Here is a 25,132-nt window from a genome sequence, read left to right as displayed (position 1 = left end):
GGAAGGGAGGGAGACGCAAGAGGGAAGAGATATGGGAACATACGTATATGTATAACTGATTCACTTTGTTATAAAGGAGAAACTAACACACCATTGTAAAGCAATTATACTCCAATAAAAAAAAAAGCAGCAATTTGATAGTGTGATGAAGGCCCATCTAAAGGGAAGCACAGCTGCTGTGAGAATCAAACAGGTCACCAAATCTAGTCATCGGAATGGAGGCTGGAGGGGGTCTGAGATGGCGCATCAGGGGACGTGATGTACCTAAAGCAGAAGCATTCAGACATTGGGGACATGGCACAACTACCAGGAGCATTAACAAAGGACACAGAGGCATAGGCCCGTGGAAGTAAGACAGGGCTCAGGACTCTGGACTTTTTAACAAGGGAACATACAAAAGTTTGAGAACCACTGCCCTAAAGCAGGGGCCAGCAAACGATGGCCCAGTAAGCCAAATGCGGCTGGCCACCTGTTTCTGTAAACGCAGCCAGACCCCTTCATTTGCATATAGTCTATGGCTGCTTTCCTGTGTCAGAGTTGAGTAGTCACAGCAGAAACCACCTGGCCCACAAAGCCTAAAATATTTAATATCTGGCCCTTTACAGAAAAAGTTTGCTGGCCCCTGGTCTAAACGATGATTTGAAGAAATTCCTATGGCTGTAAAGAATGTCCAGCGACCGACTGATTTACCCTCTGCCTTCAGAAATTGTTCCTTCACTCCTGAAAGTTCTTGTCCATCCCTCCCGTCCCCAACGCCCGCCACACTGTAGCCTTTATCCCTCTGCAGTGTCATTACCGATTTACATGCCTCTCTCCCCCATGGTGAGTACCACATCTGCCTTATTTACTGTTATAACCCCAGCACCTAGCCCACTGCCTGATATATAATAAGTACTCAAGAATATTGTCAAATGATTCATTACTTAGTCCGTTGTTTAAGGGAAAGAAAGGAGATGAAGGAAATAAGGGGAAGCAAGCAAATCTACCATGCTGGATGGTGACAAATCTGTGGTGGGTCTGTGTGTGACGGGATGAGCTCCCCTGCTTCCAGAGGGTCTTGAGAACACGAGGTAAGTTTTCAGCGTTCAAGGCAGCCTCGGGCCGGTGCCTCAAGCACCTAACCACATCCTGTGGTGAAGCTGGCAAGGGCAGCTTGCCCTCAAACCTCAGGCCTTCCTCTGAAGCAGCAAGCAGGTTGCTCTTGGCAACAATTTAACTTTTAGAAGAGCAGATGCCTTGTGCTGGAAAGTGCTAGCATTGAAATTCCTTACTTCTTAACATTATCAACCTCGAAAAACGCCATGCTATATATACTCTGTTCCTTGATGAGCTCCATACCTCCCTTCTTCCTCTCCTGACCCACCTTCTTATTTTTCTATCTCCTAAATTAGCAAGTAAGTTCTTGCTAATATTTGTGTTTATATACCCCCACACCCAGATAACAGGCCCTGACTTATCACTTGTAAGATCAGGTTTAACCTGGCTGCCTCTGTTTAAGAGGCGTGATGGGTGGAAATAACTGCCTAATATTGGTCTCCCTCTCCCTGCGGGGCAGGGTTGGGACCCTCAGGGTTCACTCACCGGGCTCTTCTACCACATACAGGATGGACTTTCCACTGGAGTCTTCATAGTACTGGAATCTGACGACACAGTCCTCCTCATTCTTGTAGGTACAATTCACAGCATCCTTTCCAGTGTCCTCTGGGGGAGGGGGAAAGATGGGAGGATGAAAAACAAGGCAATTCCAGAAAGAGGGAGCCATCCCCAAAGCCAGTCATGGGACGTCTGGGAAAGCAGGTGACAGGATGTCACGTATGCCTGACGTTAGGCAAGATGCCTAGATTCGAGAGGGCTGTGGTGCCTGGCAATTGCCTCTGGATGACCCTCGCTGACGTACTTTGTCCCTCACAGGCCCTTTTTGGTTCTTATTCTTTCCTCTGGAAGGGACATGACATAAAAGCATTACATAATCTGATTCAAAACCTGGCTCTATCACCTACCGGCTATGTGATCTTGGCTAAGTTACTTGACCTCATCGAATCTCTCCCTTCTTCTAATCGAAGAAAAGATACCCTCACTCACAGGGATGGTTGAGAATCAAACAGCATGAAGTCAACTACCCAACACACAGTGGGCGTGCCCTTCCCCCTCATTCCTTTCTCTACTTGCTCAATGATTCTCAATAGTTTGTTTACTCGGCCCTTATATTTCTTCTATTGCTGCTTCCAATCCAGTGTTCCTCTCCAGAGACATCTCCTCTTCTCTGACTCCCATCATGTTTTGTTGGCTTCATCCCTTCTAATTCTAAAACCTGTTATTCTGACTGTGAAACTATGGGCTACCCTCCACCAGCTGCACTATGCCCCTACAAGATTAAGCAAAGGTGCCAAGGTCACACAGCAAATAAGTGATGGAGTAGGGGTAGGACATGAGTCTCAAAGCACATCCTATGGACTTTAACTCAATATGCCTTCAGTAAACCAGTAGTATTACAGGACAGTGGAAAGAGTAAGGATTTCAGGATTTAGTTCTGATCTTAACTCACCACTCATTTGCTTGGACAAGTTACTTAACTTTCTTGAGATTCAATTTCCTTATCCTCAAAATGAAGATAACAATAGTACTAAGTTCTACTTTACTAGGTTGTTGGGAGAAGAATAAGATAATGTGCATGAAAAGATACTTTTATAATTTGTATGAGTTATAAAATTCCATACAAAGCAGCATTTATTTTTATGGTTATCATGGTGGGGGGCTGGGGTACTTATCGACTAACTTGGAATATCCATCTGGTCTAGATGATAAAAATATCTCTGGGCTTCCCTGGTGGCGCAGTGGTTGAGAGTCCGCCTGCCGATGCAGGGGACGCGGGTTCGTGCCCCGGTCCAGGAAGATCCCACGTGCCGCGGAGCGGCTGGGCCTGTGAGCCATGGCCGCTGAGCCTGCGCGTCCGGAGCCTGTGCTCCGCAACGGGAGAGGCCACAACAGTGAGAGGCCAGCGTACCAAAAAAAAAAAAAAAAAAAAAAAAAAATCTCCTATCTCAGCAGTCTGTTCCATCTAAGCTAATCATAGGAAGCCTGGTCTCCTCCAGAGGAAAAACTGTTGCTTAACTCAATCCCCAAATCACTACCCTCACTCCAGCCCCACTTTTGATATTAGCCAAAGGGTCCAGGGATCTAAGTCTTTCCCATAACACCCCACCCAGAAGCTGGCTGGCTAGCTGTGTCTTACTGTGGCTCTCACTGAAAATGTGTTTCCTGCCTTCATGGGAGATCACCATCTCCAGAGAGATTGCCATCTCCTGGCACCACCCAATGCCTAGCTGGCCCAGATAACCACGTCAAGTATGTGACAGCAGCAAAGATCATCTCCTTTTAAGTCAAGATGAAATACAAACCAGAATAATTGCAGGCAAGAGTTTTGCTCTCCATCATGTTTCTATCTGTCTTACTCCAGGAGGGGCTCTGGAGAGCCAAAAGGGCTTCAGGCTAATGATTTTGGCTACAAATCCGTAAGGGCGAAGGTTTCCCTCTAAACCAGCAAAGCTGTATGCCTGGGCATTGCTTAACACTCGTAGTTAGATAAACTTAGTAAATGATTACTGGCCTACTAAGCTACGATTATCATGGGTAACCACTTCCTCACTCTGTGCCTCAGTTTCTTCATCTGTAAAATGGGGTACATTATCTTCCTTTCCTTGGGGTGGTACAGTTAGGGTTGCCTGATTTAGACATACTTTAAAGGGTATTTGCAGGATTTTGCTGAGCCCGTGGGCTCTGGGAAGCAGAAGGGGAAGGGACTGCTGAACAGATAAGTAAAGAGGCAGGAGGACTCTCAAGAAAGCCAGCTTTTAAGTGCCTACTGTACATCAGGCCTGCACAACATGCCTTTGAGGTAGGAATTACTCTTCCGTTTTGCAGATGAGACTTGGATAGGTTATGGGATTAAATCGGAGAAATTTAGAACGTGGGTGTGTGCAACTGTATGACATGCCGAACTTACTAAGCTCCTTCACAGGCTCAATCTCATCACGGCAGTAGCGGCTGCAGGTATTCTCCTCGAATAGGGCTCCTCGGTTAAACTTCTTACACTCCACACACTCCCTAAAGGAGAGAGGACATAGGCATGAAGGCAGGGAAAGAACAAACTTCAGTGTGTTTCAGTCTGGCTCTGCCTGCCATACACCAGGAAAACTGTTCCACCTCAGAAAACAAACACAAACAAAAACATCTGTAAGACAATCCTGGGGTCCCAGATAGTCACGTCTGGAGTTCGGGGTGGGAGTGCCCTCCTCACCTATAGGTAAGGCCAGGTAGGCAGAGGCCCCCGGTAACTTCATTAAACTTCTTTATGTCCCATCCAAGACTGTGACAGGAGGGCAAACCCTACGCCACTTCTGGGAGCCTTAAAGTCAGAAATGGTCTCATAATTTGGGGGCCCGGTGCAAAATGAAAATGTCAGGTTCCTCATTCAAAACTTAGTAGGAATTTCAAAACAGTGACAGCAGAACATTAAACGAAGTGTAGAGCCCTTCCAAGCACGGGGTTCTGTACAAATGTGCGGGTTGCACGCCCATGAATCCAGCTCTGCTTAAAGTAGTAAGAGAAACAGCAGCGCCACAGGCCTGGGCCAGCAGGGACTTCCTCTGATGCCCAGATGAGGGACATTTGCAGCGGTGAACTTCTCCTGTTTCACATAGTGTCCTCCGTAACCCCAGCCCCACATCCCGCACAGAATCAGAACACGAGCACTGGAACGCTCCCCAGGAGTCACCTGGTTTAGCCTTCCTCCCAACTCAGGGATTCAGGATCCAGCCTAAAAGAGAGGCTTCTCCAACAGCAGTCCATCTGGTCCTACTCTGTCCCCTTCACGCTTGGCTCTACCTCCAGTTTTTCCCCAAGTTTTCAATGGAAAGAGGAATGCTAGTCATTTGCTGTAACAGACTCCTCTCCCTAAAGCTTTGGTGAGTAAGAGAGAACCTGCACAGTCTGGGGGACCCCCAGACACTCAACTCTCTCCAACTCACTCACTTCTTAAAGGTGCAGGCATCAGGGCAGGTGGGACACTTCTCACAGGTGTCCCCGTAGGAGCCCGGCTGGATGCAGACGCAGCTGCCGCATTCACACTTGCCCCGCCCGCTGCACAGCAGCCCATTGCTGGACATGCAGGTGTCCGTGCGTGTCGTACAGTTGCAGTAGTAGCCGGTCCAGTCGGAGTCACACAGGCAGTCCCCACAGCTGCACTGGCCATGGCCTGAAAACACACAGCCCAAAGGGGCAGACCAGCCAGTGAGGCCCCACCCCAGGACAGCATCCTGGCTTTACCCCTCCTCACACTGCCACACTTTCACCCCCACACTGAGCCGTTAATCGTCTTCTACACTGTCCTCATAGCCTCATGCTTCTCTGCATGCTGTTCCCTCTGCCTAGATGCCCTTTCATCCTGTGACCACTACCAAACTCCTACTCACCCTTTAAAGCCCAACCCAAATGTTCCTTTCCCTCTGTAACTTTTCCTGACCTCCCCAGGCCAAAGCAACTGTCTGCCCATGTGCTCTCCCAGCACTTATAAAGACCTCTATTTCAACCCTGATGTTCAACCCATTTGCTTGCTTATCTGTTTCTCTTTCTGGATTGTGAGCTCCCTGATGGGGGAGCACATATCATATTCATTTTTCCAACAATAGTGATTAGCATAACATCTGGTACAGAGTAGGCATGCCATTAATGTTTATTTATCCATCCATTCAACAAATATTTACTGAGCTCATACCACAACCTGCGCACTGGAGACTCAGCAGTGAACAAGACAGGCAAGGTCCCTACTATCATGGAGCTTACATCCTAGTTAAATTCCTGGAAATTCACACAAACCTCCACCAACATGTGCCCTGCGTTGTATTATCATAGTATTGCAAAGAGCCGTCAGCCCTAGTAGGAAAGACCTATTCACTTTCCTACATGAGTATAGGAACGGGACAGAGAGACTAGGGTGGGGGGTTGGATGGCTTAAATGTAGGCATTAACTCTCAACACTGTATTCCCCTAATATTCATCTACCAATGAATATTGGTAAACTTGGCTCTAAACCCTACAGAAAGGTGACTCATTCTGCAGGATTCTGAATCAGGAAGAAGTGGGTGAACAATAGAAATCTGATTGTTAATCAGAGGAAAGGCAGGGAGCAAGGGGGAAGTAACCTGAATTGGTCTGAAAACCATGCCACTGTGTGAGCAGATGGGCCCCAAGATGGTGGAGGAGAGGGTGGTACACAGCCAAGCTCAGATAGCAACTAGCTGGCAGCCCTGTCCCCGGTGACCCCGGTGGGTCTGATAAATGTCCATTGGCCACTATGGGTCCCCCTGGATGGGTATCACCCACTACAGGATGAGTGATACCAGCATAATCCTCTAGGAACCACACCGGCATTCAAGACTCAGACACACCTTCACTGTGTGTGTGTCTGCTTCCCAAGAAGGAAGGGAAATACAACCTCACCTGCCCCAGCTGCCAGGGACATCTAGAGAGTAGAGCTACCGGGCTGGCGGAAGGGTGGAGAAAGAAGAAGACTGCATTGTGAGGTTGGGTTCCCTGGCAGTATAGCTTGTGGTGAGGATTCTTGTTCCAGTGACTTACTGGGGAAGCAGAAGGGAAGGAGGGACGCAGGACAGGGCAGGAGGCAAAGGCCGGCAGGAATGCGGTCTCATCTGGAGACTCCCCGCAGCCTGATCCCACGGTGGGCTCAGGAACGTGAACGGTACCACGATAACCTTGAGGCAAAGGGATTGGCTTTGTGTAACCCCACTGTCCATCAGTCATCAGCCAAGCTCTGAGAGCAATCCAGGCCCTGTCAGCTGAATACAATTCTCCAGAGGAGGGGCAGCTGTGAGGTACTATCAGTAGCCCTACCAGCAGCTGGGGGATGGGTGGGCCAGCCAGCAGAGAGGGACCCCACAGTGTCCACTACACCCAGCTTCTGGCCACACCTCCCAGAAAAGACATCACAGAGGCCTGGCAGCACTCAGAGGCCTCCGTCTCCTCTGAAACGCTTGTCCCATAGTGTTTCCTTTGTGAGGCTAAACAAAGCGATCTTTGAGAAGACTTGTGCAGGCCAGCCAGGGAGTGAGGTTGGGAGTGGAAGTGGCAGGCCAGTGCCACTAGGCTGACTCCAAGGCCCCGGCAGGGTCAACCCTTAAAAGGAAGCCACAGTGTGGTAATGTCACAGGACTGGCATCCCTCCAGCGAAACGGGTTCACAGGAAAGTCCGGGGAGGAGGGTGGGAAATGAAGAGAAAGTGTAAGAAAGAAGAGGGAGGTAGGGAAGAAGGCAGCGGGGAGCGGGGGGCGGGGGGGGGGGGTGTTGGGGTGGGTGGGTGGGGGGGGGGGGAGGGAGGAGGAAAGGGAGGGGCCGGTGTTCCAGGTCAGAAGGAATGAAGTCACTCTCTCTATATAGCTTGACCTTCTGGGCTGATGCCTCACTCCACCGCCCTCCTTTATGAGCCAGCCCTTCCTCTGACTTCCCACCTCCTCCATGAAGCCACCCAGGCCTCCCCTGTCCACAGTGAGTCTCTCTCCGGAGGACTCCTATAACACCCACTTCCAGGATCAGGGAGGTTCTGCCTCTTGCTGTGAATTCTCCTTAGGTAAGTTAATGGAGAGCAAAACCGTCTTTTTCATGCCTCTTTATCCCACAACACTACGGCACACAGCACAGAACCTGGCTCACGTGGGTGCCTGATCAATCTATGTTCATGGATGTGGCAGGTGGAAGAGTCCCTTGACGACAAGGACGCACGCCCTGACGTTTGAGGGGTGCTGAAACTGTGCGAGCACGAAGACCATGCCTCCGGTGGGGAGGAGAGGACAGGGACGTCCAGGGGTTGAAACAATGGCCAAGGCATAGTGCTCCTGCCTCATGAGCCCCTGCTTGAGCAAAGAACAGACCAGGGCTTCCCTGGTGGCGCAGTGGTTGAGAGTCCGCCTGCCGATGCAGGGGACACGGGTTCGTGCCCCGGTCCGGGAGGATCCCACATGCCGTGGAGCGGCTGGGCCCGTGAGCCATGGCCGCTGAGCCTGCGCGTCCGGAGCCTGTGCTCCGCAACGGGAGAGGCCACAACAGTGAGAGGCCCGCGTACCGCAAAAAAAAAGAAAAAAAGAAAAAAAAAAACAGACCAGGCCAGCAGCTCTGGGCAGGGACAATGGTGAGCTGGGCTATAAGCCTGGCCAGGTCAGGAATCATGCATGAGCCCCGTTCACCCATATGGACCGAGGGCCTGGCACAGAGCAGGTGCTCAGGGAGCATGTGTTCCTGACTGTTTGTCAACGGAGAACATGATCATGGCACCACAGGGTCCAGATCTGAGGCCAGCGGGCACCCAACACCCTGGCAGGAAGGGAGAGGGAGGCCTCTGAGAAGCTGCAGCGGCTGTCCGGGGTTCCCTCGTGTAACTGGCAGGAGCACACTGAGGACGGGCTGTTCTTGCACTGCTGGGAGGCAGGAACCAGCGCTGCTGACCCCGGCAGCTTTGTTTTGTGGCTTCAGTGTGGCCGGCAGCCAAAGGAAACACACTCTGGCCGGGGTCCCTCCCACATGCCTCAATCAGACCAGGAACAATCAGGCCACAGAGGAGCAGAGGACCTCCCTCCATCCCTGGTGCCCCCGTAGGCTATGCGTAGGCCTCTCCTAGGGTAACGCTCTTCCCCTCAACCCCAAACTTCTCCTCATGGGTCTCCCATGTCAAACTTAACCATTCCCTTTGGAAACTAGAATATGATGTAAATACTATTAAATATTAGAAGGAACTGAAATTTCTGCCTCACACCCTAATTCAGATTGATCCGTGTGTTTGTGTGTGTGTGTCTGTGCGTATCTGATCTCTCTTTCCCATAATCTCTCTGATACCATTTTTCTCCAATCTCTCTCTCGAATTTTGCTGGCATGAGTAAAGGAAACAACTGTATAGCACAGGGAGCTCTACCTAATGCACTGTGGTAACCTAAGTGGGAGGGAGTCCGAAAGGGAGGGGATCTCTGTATGTGTACGGCTGATTCATTCTGTTGTGCAGTGGAGGCTAACACTACACTGTAAAGCAACCACACTCCAATACAAATTAATTTAAAAAAATGAGTAAAGGAAACAATGTTGCAGATAACACATAGGAGCCGCTTTTGTATTACTTGGGCTTTAGCACGACACACATTTCCATTCCTCATCAGGCTTTCTGAAAGGCTGACGTTAAAGTGAACATCTGGGTAAATTAGCTCAGCCGGTTAGAACCCCCATGCAAGTGAAGCCAATCTGGGTCATGGATTTGATCACCCCAGAAGCCGATTATAATCTCTCTTTGATTGGCCACACAAGACACCCACAAAGCAGTCCCAACCAATTTGCACATATCTCCAATCTATCTCTCACAAGAGGGATTAAGCCACAGTCCACTACACCCCAGCAGAAATGTATCCCCAGTGCCCAGGAACAACTCAGACTGCCCAACTGCCTCTGGGAGTGTTGTCAGTGTGTCTGCAGATAAAGACTACATTAACGTTGGCTGGACTTCTTCTAGCTGGCGAAGTACCCCAGGAGTGGGCTTTGGGGCAAGGTGAAACCAGCTTCAGATTACCAGTGGGCCTCAAGATTTTACTGAATTTTGTAATGAGAAGGACAAAACGCAGTACCCTGCAGGTAGAAGGACTCAAAGTCATAACCCCCAATCTGCAGGCTGGGACTCTCTACGGCAGTGCTATCCAATAAACATCTGTGCTGTTCAAAAGGGCAGCCGCTAGCCACAGGTGGCTCCTGAGTGACAGAGGAATGAAACTTTTTCTTTTTTATTGAATTTGAGTTAGATTTAAATGTACTTAAACTTTACTCTTGATTAATTTAAATTTAAATAACCACCATATTGGACAACAGCGATCTAGAGTACAAAAAGTAATAGTATATCAATAGTGATAACAAAATAGTACCAACATTTAATAAGAGCTCACTATTTTCCAGTCATTGTCTAAGGATACTGGCACATTAAATGCGCTCCAATATCTTGCATATACACTACCATTTTCCACGTCTTTTGCGATGAAAAAATAAATTCATGTAAAATAATTGTTTGAAAATAAATAAATGTTACTAACTTCATTACCTATTCTGACATCATGTAGTTTCCAAACCTAGATATACTAAAAATTTAATTACCATCAGTCAGTGATTTTTTTTAAACTTAAAAAGGGGTTGGTCCATATCCTCGAAAAGATTAGGAACCAGTGACAAAGTACTAGCAGAAGGGCAGATGAAGGAAAAGAAAAAAAACTATCTTCACTTTCAAGTTTCCCCACGTCTTCCCACCCTCTTCTAGGAGAGGAGCCCCAGGAAGCAGATGCTCATTTCTCTTCCTTGTGCCCCTCGAGCAAGGGCAGAGGGAGCTGAGAGGATTAACGAGAAACTCATTTCTGTTTCCTGCCATTGGAGTGGCACACCATCTACTCGCTCTGCCCCCGGGCCTTCCTGTGCCCACCTCAAGCCCTGGCCTGCATCCATTTCCAGAGGCTGCAGACGTGTGAGTGTGTGGGGGTACCAGGACGGGAGGGGTGTGCAGTTCTACTCACCTGAGCACATCTCCCCCTTGTAGCGGACACAGGAGAAGTCATCACACTCGCAGTACTTGCCCGTGATCTTGCCAAAGTCACTGCTATGGCAGACGCACTGGCCACAGAGACACTCGCCCCGCTGGCTGCAGATGGGCTGGCCCTCCCGGGGGCTACACTCGTCCTGCTGGGAGGGACGGTAGTCCTCTTCTGAGCACTCACACTGGGACCCCAGCCAGCCAGGCCCGCAGCGGCACACCCCACACTCAAAGGTCCCGTTGCCGTTGTTGCAGTGGTGGCTCTGAGGCTCAGCCTGGGCCTGGCAGGCACAGTCACAGTCGAAGGTGACCTGGACGGTGAGGCTGTCTTTGAAGCCCACAGGCTTGATGGTGAAGGACTTCTCCTTCTCCTGGGGGCAGCCACGCACCTTGGCCTCAATGCTGAAGCTCACCTGGATGGAAAGTAAGATCGCATTCAGACACAGGTGGACCCTGTTGACACTCCAGCCCTGGAGGGAAAGAAGCTGTTCCCTGCCCTGCCCGGGAATACCCAAACTGGGCGTCCTGTCCCCCAGCAAGCTGGAGTTCCTCAGCCTTCCCACCACCACGGTCTGCAAAGCCAAAGCAAGAGCCTGGGGATAGTTGTGCAGTTGGGACATATCTGGCTGGGTGTAGACATGGTTTACAATCACAGATAGCTTTTTTCTAAAATTCCATACGTGAAAATAAACCAGCTCAAGCAGAAAAGAACCTTTGATCTTACAAACGCTCTGCCGTGGCCAAATAAGCTAGCGGGACTGATTACGTAATATCATCAGGATATACAAAGCACTATTTCACACCACACAGTGGCCAACCACAGGCTCAGAGTCTACTGTGCAATTTCCACAAAACATTTCATCACTTATGCAATCAAACATGTTTCAGGCCAATATTTTTTACATAGGGTGTGTGCACATGTGCCTAGAAGATAGAGAGATGGATGGATGGAAACAGATATATAGACAGAGATGATGTAGATATAGATGATATAGCTATAGATATCCCCTCTTTTTTTCCACCCCTTTCACCAACCCCTCTCCCCTAAGGCAGAAGCAGAGAAGAACCAGCCACTAAGGAGGGAAAACTATAGACGGACTGGAGAGGCAAAATGAACATTTGCATTCTGACGTTCCAGGAGGGTGGGTATTTTGTGTGTGTATGTGTTTATTTTTTTTTCCTTTTAATTTTTATTGGGGTATAATTGATTTAAAATGTTGTGTTAATTTCGAGGGTGGCTATTTTTTTTTTTTTTTTTTTTTTTGGTACGCGGGCCTCTGACTGTTGTGGCCTCTCTCGTTGCGGAGCACAGGCTCCGGACGCTCAGGCTCAGCGGCCATGGCTCACGTGCCTAGCCGCTCTGCGGCATGTGGGATCTTCCCAGACCAGGGCACGAACCCATGTCCCCTGCATCGGCAGGCGGACTCTCAACCACTGCGCCACCAGGGAAGCCCAAGGGTGGCTATTTTTGCCTATTCTGTTTGCTGCCAAATCTTCAGCAGCTGGAACAATGCCTGGCACAAAGTCGGTGGTCAATAAATATTTATAGATGACACTGCTGTTTTACCTTGTGAAGCAAAGAAAGGCATACCTTAGGGGAGGCTGGAGACCAGTTAGGGGCTGAAGGTAGAAATATTTTCATTTGCAATCAATTGTGCATAAACAGAGGTAACCTAAATGCAAGTTTTTAAAAATCCTGATGGTGAAGTTACTTAACGGATAGAGAAGGTTTAGGCAACAGAAGCCTCAGAGGAAAAGGCTGGCAGCTCCATTACATCTATCTTGTAAGGACGTTCAGAAAGAAGGTACAGGGAAGGAAGGGGTGGGTGCCCACAGACGCTCTGGGGCACAGGCTAAAGTCAGAGCTGCAGCCTCAGCCCCTGCCCAGCCCACCTCACCGTGTCTCCAATCTTGAGTCCGACACAAGACTTAAGGCCTGGGATGACCTCGTTGTTGAGACAGGTGGCGTTGAAGGATAAGGACAACTCCTCAGGGAGGTCACGCACTTCCAGCTCTACTTTAGAGCGGATTTTCTGAGCAGAAAAGGGCAAGAGAAGATAAGGAAATGGGCTGAGAGGAAATGAGTAGGAGCCAATTACATCCCAAGCAAAACCTCCCAGATGGTCCTGGACTCACCTGCAGTGCCAGATGCTGAGGTCCACCTGCAAGCTGCCAGAGCATCCCTAGGAGCCTGTTTCCTGCTATATTTCCAGCCCAAGACCTGCTCTCTCTCTTTCTCCACTTGCTTCTAGGTGAGTCTGGGTAAAATCTAAACTAGCTACGCCCTCCTGCAGGACTCACGGACGTGTGAGAAGGGAGTGCTAATACTGGTCACCTTGGCTAGTAGCACTTTCTACCTGATCTTTCATCAACCTCACATTCCCCATGGTTCAGCTCCCTCTCTGCTCTATTGTTGGAGCCCAGATCTCCATCACTCTGCACCCACCCCCCTCAATTTCAGGGCCCTGCTCGTCCTCATCACCATCCCCATCCTCTCTCTTCCACCTTCTCTAAGCTCTTCCCCCATTGTTCCTAAGCCTCCTGGGCGTTCCTTTCTGAGCCGTTTCTATCTCAGAAGGCTGCAGTCCTCCCAGTGCTGGCTATCACTTCCTGGCCTCTGGAAGAAGAAGAGGAAGGCGGTGAAAGCTGCATGGTGGACTTGCAGCCAGGACTTCCAAATCTGAGCCCTCCTGGGTAATGCCAAGTGAAGTGGACTCTTAGCAGGCCCATTCCCAGTGTAAGACACTTACCCCGTAAGCATCAACAATGAGCTGGAGGACATTGCTGGAATCAGTAGACAGGACCCCCACTGTGGTCCCTGGGATGAGCTCACTATAGTTCTAGAAAGGAAGACAGAGATGTCCGGGCATGACTGATGAAGCTGGTGGTCTCCAAAAGCCCTCCCCAAATCAGACTGAGGGTCTTGAAATGAAACTTGAGGGAAGGATGGGATTTTTTTTTTTTTTTTTTTGCGGTACGCGGGCCTCTCACTGCTGCGGCCTCTCCCGCTGCGGAGCACAGGCCCCGGATGCGCAGGCCCAGCGGCCATGGCTCACGGGCCCAGCCGCTCTGCGGCATGTGGGATCCTCCCGGACCGGGGCATGAACCCGCGTCCCCTGCATCGGCAGGCGGACTCTCAACCACTGCACCACCAGGGAAGCCCAGGATGGGATATTTTACTTGTCACTGCCAGGAATATATCTAGCAGTTTTTCAGCACTGAGCAAAATTATAGAGAACCTCTCACACCCCTCTCCCCACTGAATTACTCCCCTCCACCACTGCAAACATCAACACACCTATCCTGCTAGGTTCAAAGTTGGAGGAGAGAGACCGTCGAGAGGAATCATTAGCTCCTGGGTCTTTCCCAGTTAGGGACCATGGCCAAAGTTGGTGTGGGCTGGTTCCCTGAGACAAGTCCACCCATCACAGGCCCCACTCCCACTCCAGGAAGCCCCAAAGGCATAGTCACCTGGTAGAGATTGACTACATTTTCAGTCACTGCAAAGATCAAATTGATGTTTTTCTGGGACAGCTTCTCGGTCATCAGCCCCAGGGAGGGATAATCCTATGAAAAGAGAGGATGTGATGGTTAGTTAAGAAGTCTATTCACATACATCCATGAATTCTAAGCCTTAGGGCTTGGGTGGTTTGGGCCATGGCCCTGACAGTGGTGGGATTTAAACCTTTTCACCCCATGACAATGTGAGGCAAACACAAACCCAGTTGTGAACTCTAAGGATAGATAAAGAGGTACAGGCTGGTAGTGCCAAAACTAAGCACCTCTGTCTTCCTACTCAAATTCAATGCATTCGTACCAAGGAGCAGCTTCCACGGGTCAGGTACTGCCAGACCTCGTTGTTTTCAAGCTTCCTCCCATTTTGCAGCTACTGACAAATGCCTTGGGTTGTTGCTTGCAATCCTTCACCATGTGGTCTCAACCTTCCTTTCCAATCATTCACCTCTCTCCCCCTTCTACTTACCACCGAGCTGGTCCACTGTCTTTCTCCCACCTCGAGTGGCCTTCTTTTTGGTAATGCTCCTCCTTCCTTAGGACCCAGCTCAGGTCCCACCTTCTCCAGGAGGCCTTCCCTGATCATCCCAGTTCATGACGAGCTTTCCTCTTTTGAACACCTAAAATGCTCATCAACTATTCTATCCAGTTAGCTGTAATCATGCATCTTCTCTTATTGGTACCACATCTCCTCAACTAAACCAAAATCTCCCTAAGGGTGAGACCTTATATAGTCTTATTATCTTGGCCCCTGGTAAGGCCCTGCATAGACTAGGTGTCAATCATTACAGACTCACCCATTGCCTGGTAGTGCTCAACCTGTATATGGCTGACACCAAAGAATTCAAGCCAAAATGAGGGTGCTGGTAAATTATGAACATGTCCCTGGAATCCTAGACCTTTCAGGGAGCTCATGAGATCATGCAACTCAGGTTCCTTTTCACAGCTGTACCTTTAAGCCACCTAGATGAGGTAGTTGCTACACTGTCTTTAAGAAATGAAGAGTTCACACCTCTAGATACTCAGGGTGGCAGCATTCTGCAGGGCTCTACGTTCTCTTTATGGCTTACTGCAATTCCTCCTGTTTCAATGTAAACTCCTCTCCTCTTATTTAACCTTCCACGGTTAGATGAAAACAACTTATACAGAAAACAACTTATAAGAAGTCTTCTCATATAGAGCAGTGATTACCAGAGGGGAAGGGGCTGTGGGGAGGGAGAAATAGGTAAAGGGGATCAACTGTATGGTGACAGATGGAAACTAAATTTTTGGTGGTGAGCACGCTGTAGCGTACACCAAAGTAGAAATATAATGTTGTACCCATGAGACTTATATAATGTTATACACCAATGTTACCTCAATAAAAAATAAATTAAAAAAAAAGTCTTCTCATGGATCAGCTAAAGCATCCTTTAGCCTTCTTTTATTCCAGCTAAAGGACTCTGAGCCCTTTAACGTTTCCTCACAGGACTGGCTTTCTATGCTTTTGAGGATCTTTGTCTCTTTTTCCTCTGTCTTCTTCCAATAACCACAAGTGAGCATGATATTCCAAGAGGGGCTAATCCATGCACAGTCGACAGGATGGCCTGCTTTCCAGCTGGACCTGCAGAAGTCCTCTGGGTCCACTCTGGATGCCATGATGATGCTGCTGGTGCTGGAGGCAGTGGTAACACCGACCACAGTCAGGACCATCTCTAGTGGCTGTACAGGTGGTACCCTGGATGAGGGTGTCCAGTAGGTGGGAGAGGTGAGGGTGGGCTGAAAAGAGCCCTGCGCCTTGCCCAGAGGAAGGGCTGCCATTTTCATATTCACACAAAGACTGCCTGGGTTAGGGCAGTCCTGGCTATAGTGAATAGGAACCATAGGTGGTACCGAGAATCTCACCATGGTAGTGGAGGCAGCATAATGGTTGTCACTGCCCACATGACACTGCCCATCGTTGGGCTGGACGATGCCTGCCAGCCTTCCATCCAGCGCTATATGGGTCTTGGCATCAGTGGTAAACACCAGCAAGTGGGAGGCATCATTCCTCCAGCCAATCTTCTCCTGTTAAAAAAGAGAAAAGGCAAAAGAGAGACAGCGACTTTAGCCATGTCACTGGTACAAAACAAAGACCCAAGGAGCTCCCCATCTGAAGGGCTAGACAAGTTGTCTTGGAGAAGGGCCTCAGTCCTAGTCCTTGGAACATAAGCTGGGGTTTTCCAACTCAGGGGTTTCTGTTCTCTTAAGAAAACAGTCTCAGGGCTCATTCCTTCAAGCAGCTGAAAGACACCTACTTCAACTCCAAAGAGAACTTCTTCAATGATAATCACATGGCCCATCTAGAAACCCATCTGCATCTGCAGAGCTGGGTTGGGCTAGAAGAAATCCCATCTGGACATCTGCCCACTTTGCTGAGGTTAGGTGAACCCAGCCTTGACTCTGATACACTTCCAGAGAAGATCCTCTCCCCAGAAAACATCTGGGACCACTGAGGTTCCCAAAAGTATCAGCTCTGGCCAGGGAGCGGATACAAGCAGAGGCTGCTGATCGGGAGCAACCTGTTGCTCAAATTGTACAAATGGTACAAAGCTCTGCCTAGTTCCTATCTCGTAGTTCACATAGAAATCCCCACAGTTGAGCCACTTCCCTCCCCGTTTTGATCTGCACCACCCACACCTGGCACTCCATGCCCTCCAAACCTACATCACAGACGGTAGCCTGCATGATGGCGTCAAAGCCACCCTCTGGGGCATCTCGGTTTCGTGACACACTCTGCTTCTTCACCTCCTCATTGAAACGGGTCACCTGGTCAGTTAGCGTCAGCACGTGTTTGTAGCCAAACATGGGCAAACAGGTGGTCTTCATACTGGGGAGGGAAGGAATGATTTAAGCAGACATCTGATGGAAAAGGCTGCATGGGGAGTGGGAGGGAAAAGAGGGGGACAGATATAGACAGTGGAATGCCCAGGCGAGTTCTATACAACTACCATTACCCAGACAGGTTAGACTCCAAACCCTTCAAATTACCTAGGCATCACATTGACCTAATCTCCAGCTAGATCAGAGGATAAGGGAGTGAACTGTGGAACCAGACTACCTGGGTTCAAATCCCAGCTCCCTGACTTACTAGTCATGGAACCCTAGGCAAGCTTCTCTATACCTAACCTATAAAGAAATGGGGACATGATAACACATATCTCATAAGAGTTGTGAGGCTTAAATGAGTTAATAGATGTAAAGCTTTTAGATCAGAGTGAGGCTCTAGTTGTGGTTGCTATCACTTTATATTTAACACTTCTCTAAAGTAACATTAACACAACAACAAAGCAAAAGTTCATCAATAACTTAATGTCCCTGAACTATCAATAGATTGATAGATCTGTGCCGAACAGGAGCATTTCTGTCCCCAGTCCAATGGTTTGTTTAACTGATGGCTGACACAATTTCTGGGGAACCTTACAATCCAGACAGAAGGTTAAGAAGGCACATCATATAACTCTCGAGTCTAAAAAGTAAATTCATACCTCGTCAGGCTCGGTAACCATCACTTTAAATTATAATCCATGGATTTGCATAGTCTCCAACAAATAAATAAGCCATTCAGTTGTAAGTCCAACTCTCAACAGAGGGACACATCAACTTATGCTCTTAGAGGGTTCAACAAATATCATTTCCACTCTTTCCTATGCCTCTAGGACTTAATATCTTGCATTTCAACCCTGCAGGACTCATATCCTGGATAACGAGGACAATAGCAATGGAATCAATCATTCTGAAATCATAACTCCTCTATCCACTTATACTATTTATTCGTGGCCTAGACCAAGAAGCTGATGGATTTCCTTTCTAGGTCTCCAAACAGTCTTGGACTCTATTAATACAACACTCCAGATCAATGGGTTGGCCCACTTGCCGGACAGGGAGACCATGGTAGAGAGGAGATATGATTTGGCCAGAAGGCAGCCAACAAAGCTACCCTAGACTAGAAAGAGGAAGCAGGACTTGGATTTGTCTGGGGCAACGGGGAGAGATGCTGCCCTGGCTTCTAGAAGAGAGACTTACTCATAGCAGGGGTTTCTGAGGGCCTCTGGTGGGGAGATGTACATGTATGGTGAAACAGGCTTGTCCACGAAGGCCCCGAAGCCAATCCGCAGGTTACTGGTGAGCTTACGCATCTGGGAGGCCAGCTTGGTGCCCAGGTTCTGGATGCTCCACAGATCATCCTTCATGGAATAAGACAGGTCCATTAAGTAGTAGATGTCCACAGGGTAATCCTCCACCTGCCGAACTTGGACGGAGAAATTCTTCGAATCATCTGCAAGGCAGAAGAACGTTAATTCTTCTCCTCTTCTCCCTCTAAGACTTAAGTAGAGTTGGACACAGCTGGGATGAAGTAACTTTTGTTTTTTTTTTCCCCGCACCACTCGTCTTGTGGGATCTTAGTTCCTCGACCAGGGATTGAACCCCGGACCTGGCAGTGAAAGCGCCAAGTCTTAACCACTGGACCTCCAGGGAATTCCCTGAAGTAACTTTTTAATCAAACCAAACTTGAAAGCCCTGGTCCCTTTTCCTCTCCCCTTGCAATTCTATTCCTCTTCCAATCTCTTGACCCTCCTACTTTTTTTTTTTTTTTTTTTTTTTGCGGTACGCGGGCCTCTTACTGCTGTGGCCTCTCCCGTTGCGGAGCACAGGCTCCGGACGCGCAGGCTCAGCGGCCACGGCTCACGGGCCCAGCCGCTCCGCGGCACGTGGGATCCTCCCGGACCGGGGCACGAACCCGTGTCCCCCGCATCGGCAGGCAGACTCTCAACCACTGCGCCACCAGGGAAGCCGACCCTCCTACTTTTAACCTCTTTTTTTTTGCTGTACGCGGGCCTCTCACTGCTGTGGCCTCTCCCGTTGTGGAGCACAGGCTCCGGACGCGCAGGCTCAGCGGCCATGGCTCACGGGCCCAGCCGCTCCGCAGCATGTGGGATCTTCCTGGACCAGGGCACGAACCCATGTCCCCTGCATCGGCAGGCGGGCTCTCAACCACTGCACCACCAGGGAAGCCCTTAACCTCTTCTTTTCCATTCTAAAAGTCTCCACCCTCTCTAAATCCTCATCTGTCTCGTCCTCTGGGTCCCAAGGGTCTACCACCCTGAGTCACAGAAGTGTTGGCAGTTATTACACTTCAGACTCTGTAAAAGGTAGGAACTATGTCCCACCCTTCTCTGAATCCCATAGTAACCAATATACACCTTGCACGTAGAAGGTACTTTCTTAAATTCTTGACTTAATTGAAAAGTCAAAATGAGTGCTTCAGAAACGCCTGTCTCTGGACTTCCCTGGTGGCGCAGAGGTTAAAAGTCCACCTGTCAACGCAGGGGACACGGATTCAATACCTGGTCCGGGCAGATCCCACATGCCACGGAGCAACTAAGCCCGTGAGCCACAACTACTGAGCCTGCGCTCTAGAACTGGCAAGCCACAACTACTGAGTCCACGTGCCACAACTACTGAAGCCCGCATGCTGAGAGCCCATGCTCTGCAACAAGAAAAGCCACCGCAATGAGAAGCCCGCGCACTGCAACAAAGAGTAGCCCCCACTCGCTGCAACTAGAGAAAGCCCGCATGCAGCACAAAGACCCAACGGAGCCAAAAATAATTTTTTTTAAAAAAGCCTGTCTCTTAGCCTAATCCGTCCCCCCTCTGAAGGTCTCCGGCCCTATTTTCTGTGCCCCCATGCATGCCCTGCCCCAATCTTACATGGAAAACGAGCTTACAATTTGCTTTCTCATCTTAGACTCACTTGAGCCTCAATAGAAAGCTATATGCTGGGTAAAACAGGCATTGGGGGAAAGAAGAAACAAACATTTTTTGTGTACCTACTAAGTTAGAAGGGTTAAGTAACTTGCCCAAAGTCAAATAGCTAATATATGGAAGAGTCAAGATTCAAACTCAGATCTTCTGACTTCAAGTCCCCAAACCTTCCACTTTCTTCCATTCTCCTGCCCACACTTCCCTCCACATCCTTCTCTTCCCACCCCAATTCCACCGTGAGCTACTTCTGCAGGATCCCCACCTGGCCGTAGCCGGAGTGCAATCCTCTGGGGACTGACTTGAGTGATCTGGGAGCTGTCTCCAGAGCCCTTGTCACTGAGGGGCCTGGCCTCCAGGATTCTGGCCTCGCTGATGGGGAACTCGATGGACTCCAGGGCGCAGTCATCCTTCAGCAGATTCTCCTTCAGGTTACAGCGGGGCGAGCCCGGAGGCAGAGCCTGTAAGACGAGAGGAAGCCCTGTGATCAGAGCTACGGCGGTTCTCTGCTTCCTGCAGGCTCTGCCACATCCCAGCAGCCTAGAGCTTACCCAGCACTTTGGAGCTAAACCAACATAAATGAACTCGTGTGGTCCTTCCTAAGATAGCCCCTAGGCCTGTTGTACAGAAGGGGGAGACTGAGGCATCAGAAAGGTTGGGTGAGTGCCTGCTCATGGATGGGTAGGTAGGAAGAGGAACAGTACAATGAGAGGCCTGTTGGACCAGTGTTTTTCAAACTGTAAAATGCAGCCCACCTGTGGGTCTCAAAAATCAATGTAGTAGGTCTCAACCACCAATTTATTAAAATGCAACATAATAGAATAGAAAGTATCAAAGTGTGTAAGTGGTAAAAGTAAATATTGTTTTGGGAAAGGTTTATTTATTTTTTAAGTTTTTAAGTTTAAATCTTTTTTAAGCTTCTTTTTTTTAATATTTAGTTTTTATTTTATTCATTTATTTTGGCTGTGCCAGGTCTTAGTTGCGGCACAAGGGATCTTCATTGTGGCAGGCGGGCTTCTTAGTTGCAACATGCGGGATCTAGTTCCCCCACCATGGATCAAACCCCGGGCCCCCTGCGTTGGGAGCGTGGAGTCTTACCCACTGGACCACCACGGAAGTCCCGGGAAAGGTTTATATGTTGGGGAGTAGGGTATAATATGTATAATAAATAATGATAACAATGTATGTCTTTCTGTAGGTGAGGGTCAAAACAGTTTGGAAGGCACTGTGTTAAAACACTGGCTGGGGTGTGAGATCCACGAGGGCAGGGACTATGTGTGTCTCATTTCCCCTCTATTCCCAGCACACAACACGAGACTGACAACTAAGTGAGGGGGGGAGGATATGGGGAAGCAGCAGAGAGTAGGCGCTAAGAGCACAGATTGGCTGAGACTATATCTCAGCATTGCCTCTTACTAGCTGGTTACTAGGGCGAGTCACCTAAACTCTCCAGGCTTCGTTTCCTCACCTATAACATGAAAATAATAATAGCCCCAGCTTCACAGGGATGTTCTGCAAGACCATAAAAGACAGTGTGCGTAAAACACATAGCACGGTGCCTGCGATAGTGTAAATGCTCAATAAATCTTAGCTATTATTGTAAGATGTTCTATAAATAGTTCCTGGATAAATTAATTTTGAATAAACTTCACAAGCTTAGGCAAATCCCATGATGTCAAGCCACTGATCAGAGCCTGTCCTATCACTTTCAGCTTCCTCCCTCACCCTGGCCAAATGGCAGACTGAGTGCCCTTCCAAACACCCCGGTGTGTATCCCACAGCCCTCTGGGGCTCGGTGTGTGTTTCCACCTGAGTATTGAACGGGGGACATGCTGCATTGGAATGAACGCTAGAAATCAGGAAATGGGTTCAATCCTAGGTCTGCCACTAACCAGCCTGTGACCTCAGATAAGTCATTTCACTCCACTGAGCCTCAGTTCCCTCGCCTGTTCACCCCTGTTAAAGGGGTTAGATGACATGGTGTTCTCAGTCCCTTCCTGCTCTGACATTCAGCAAACTTAGCCAGCACCGTGTGGGCGCAAGCCCATAAGGGCTGCTTGCCAGGCTGGGGGAACTGCCTGCAAAGCTAGAAAACCCCTCCTTGGACCTATTTCGAAATATCCAGGCCTTCAACCCCACAATCCCACACATCCCTACCCACCCCCTCTCACAACCACTTCCAGAAGTCAGCTGAATAAGCCACACCAACATCCCAGAACAGCTAGTGTTAACATTTATGGAGTACTCACTGCATGTCAGGTACCAGAAGAAGCACTTTACATGGATTATTGCAATCCTCCTGATCACGGTTCTGGAATGCTGGAATTATTATTATTTTACAAATTACAAACCTGAGGCTTGGAGGTTTCACAAATGAGGAACCCAATCTTACAAGTAAGAAATCGAAGGTTTGGAGAAATTAAGTATTTTGCCCAAAGCTACAGAGCTAAGAAGTGGCAGAAGTGAGATGCTGACTGGATTGTCTGACTGTAATTATCCTCATAAAACGGTACGTTGTATTGCATTCTGTGTAGAGCGGGAATCAAGGCAGAGAAGCAGGAATGTAGAAGAAACAGTCCCGGGAAGAGCCACACCTGAGAATGCACCAGGTAGGGAACAGGATGCAAGATGGGGATACGGGAGGTGTGGGAAGGATAGATAACATTCTGCCTCCTCAGCCCCTCAGGTGACTGGCAGCCATGTTTCCAGGAGAGGGACTGGGCCACAAGGAGACATCCATACTCAGAAACTCAGGACTCTGTAGCTTAAACCCCTCCTGATGCTCGACGCCCCTCTCCCACTCCTGCCCAGCCCTCCTCTGATAGGCGGAAAGGCTTCCCCACGTGGATGGGACCATGAACAACACCAACAGTACTACAGACTGAATGTGTGTCCCCCCAGAATTCATATATTAAACCCTAATCTCCAAGGTGGTGGTATTAGGAGGTGGGGTCTTGGGAGGTGACAGGTCATGAGGTGGAGTCCTCACGAATGGGATTGTGCCCTTATTTTAAAAGAAGGCCCCAGACATCTCCCTGGCCCCTTCCACCATGGGAGGACACGGTGAGGAGACGGCCATCGATGACACTGAATTTGCTGCTACTTTGATCTTGAACTTTCTAGCCTCCAGAACTGTAAGAAATAAATGTTTGTTGTTTAGCCAGCCTGCCTGTGGTATTTTTGCTACAGCAGCCTGAACGGACACAAATGGCATGAGGACTGCCCTAGCCCGGGCAAAATGTGGAAAGAGCTTCCGGAAGCCAGCAGCTTCCTTCTTCCTCTTCACGGGTCTGAGGTAGAGAAACGGCATCAGCAATGGGAAATGGTACATGAGACTTAATCTTCCTGGTTCAGAAGATCCCAACAGGACATCAGAGCTCCTCAGAGAGATGAAGATGCCCTCCCCTCACCCAGCCAGGTCCCTCTGCCAGGGACAGAATGGCAGAAGGGAGAACTCACGAACACTGAACGTTTTTGTGCCCCAATTCTTGCTGCTTCTGTCCATCTCTCCCAACCCTTCTCTCTCAGGAAGCAGTCTCTTTCTTGCTCAAAAAACTCCCTACTGTATCTCTGATTCCAGGGTCCCACAAAACCCCAGAGAGAAAACCTTCCAAAAAAGGCAATGATTGGATGGACCGAGATGCCCTGAGTTGCTGATCCTTTCCAGGACTAAGACAGATGCTGAAGGAGAGAGAGGGAAGGGGGAGACCAGGAAACAATGAGAACAGCAAGGCCATCATGTATCTTCAGGCTGCATCGGTGAAGGGAGAGAATATCTTGGCGGGGGTTTCCTGACCCCCACTTCCTAACGTGGCAGTGTTTATTAGAAGAAAGTCTGAAGTGCCAAGACTTGCTGACAGTGCTTATGGTTTGTTATGAATTTCCGAAGAAATCTAAACACTAAGAAACAAAAACTGTCTCCTTCCCTCCCTCTGTGGTCGCCGACATCAGGGGTCAGGCCTGCTCCTCAGCCACGCTCGCCCTGAGAGCCTGCTGTCCCGAAAGGACACCAAGGCACTGACCTCGACACATCTGGGCCACATTCCTTTCTTAATCACCCAGGCTGAGAAGGTAAAAGGAACGTGTCCAGGTTACTCGGAGAGAAAGCTGGAAGGAGGGGGGGAGGAGTGTTCAAGTTCCAGTTCCCAGTGAAACCAGATGTTACACAAAAAGGGCAAAGATAACCAAGACCCAGGGGAAGAGCCAGAGCACAGTAGTGGGAGGTCCCAACCCACATGCAGTGTGAGCTGAACTCCCGCCCTCTCCTGGCGGGAATTCAGCTCCTAGTCCCATTCTCCATTAATCCCATTTTAGAAACTGGGAGAGGACAGCATGAATAACTGTCATTATTCTACTTATTTCACAGGGTTGGACAGGGGATAAAACTGTGAATGGGAAATGCTTTCAAAATATAAAAATCTCAGCGGAAGTCAAATATACTCCAATCCTTTTGATCTGCTATAAACAAACATTCAAATAGGCGACTCTTTTCTACTATTACCATTCTAACTACTGCTATTATTGCATACTCTTTCTTGGAGGACAAGGAACAATAGGTCGCGGTACATTTTATTTCCCCAGAGTGCTAACAAATGCCTCCAATCCAAAAAAATGAACATTGTTCTCTTGGCATCTGGTAAGGACAAGAAATCACTTGAACATAGAGAGAGAGAGGTGTGGAGGGGACAGAAAGGAGAGGAAAAGGAAAGCATTTTAGTTTATGGTTATTGATACTCACACCCCACTGTTTACAGAGGGAGGAGCACTTTTAATATTATGCCTTTTTTTATGATAACAAATGGGGGCAAAACACTCAAGATGAGAGTTTGCCCTCCAGATTAAGAAAAAAAATAGGAAGAAAGAAAAAGCAGCAGAGAAGTGAGAATGAAAGTATATTAGTGACTAAAAAGGAATTAAACAGTGGCCTAAACCTCCCCCCACCGAAAAGGCAGAGAAGAAAAATGAGAAGTAAGTTCTATTAGAGTCTTCTTCTTTGTGGGATCCAAACCCTTTCTTCTTGTTTTATCCATGGATGTCAGGCTGAGTGTGAGCAGGTCTACCTTCTGACGTGCACTCACGACTACAGAAGAATTCCTAGTATTTCTCTCCACATTAGGGTTGCCAAATTTGGTAAATATTTGGGATACACTTATACTAAAAGTATTTGGGACATACTTATACTAAAAGTATTTGTTGTTTGATTCAAATTTAACTGGGGTG

General features: G+C 48.8%; 1 protein-coding gene across 2 annotated transcripts in view; it reads right to left on the bottom strand.

Annotated features, from left to right (window-relative positions):
* The window catches only part of ITGB3 (integrin subunit beta 3), a 52,670-nt gene that overhangs the window by 9,038 nt on the left and 18,500 nt on the right, over positions 1–25,132 (bottom strand). For both annotated transcript variants that reach the window (XM_004316608.4, XM_033847463.2), the window contains exons 3-13: positions 20,178–20,373; positions 18,176–18,428; positions 16,817–16,979; positions 16,016–16,177; positions 14,090–14,185; positions 13,369–13,458; positions 12,517–12,651; positions 10,602–11,031; positions 5,032–5,254; positions 4,004–4,104; positions 1,582–1,701 (exon numbers count right to left, since the gene is read on the bottom strand). In XM_004316608.4, the coding sequence (XP_004316656.2) occupies positions 1,582–1,701; positions 4,004–4,104; positions 5,032–5,254; positions 10,602–11,031; positions 12,517–12,651; positions 13,369–13,458; positions 14,090–14,185; positions 16,016–16,177; positions 16,817–16,979; positions 18,176–18,428; positions 20,178–20,373 (1,969 nt within the window). The remainder of the gene's footprint in view (positions 1–1,581; positions 1,702–4,003; positions 4,105–5,031; positions 5,255–10,601; positions 11,032–12,516; positions 12,652–13,368; positions 13,459–14,089; positions 14,186–16,015; positions 16,178–16,816; positions 16,980–18,175; positions 18,429–20,177; positions 20,374–25,132) is intronic.

The sequence above is a fragment of the Tursiops truncatus genome, chromosome 20, assembly GCF_011762595.2.
Source record: "Tursiops truncatus isolate mTurTru1 chromosome 20, mTurTru1.mat.Y, whole genome shotgun sequence".
Classification (NCBI taxonomy): domain Eukaryota; kingdom Metazoa; phylum Chordata; class Mammalia; order Artiodactyla; family Delphinidae; genus Tursiops; species Tursiops truncatus.
Note: the sequence above shows the minus strand (reverse complement) of the source record. Positions and strands in the feature narration are given on the sequence as shown.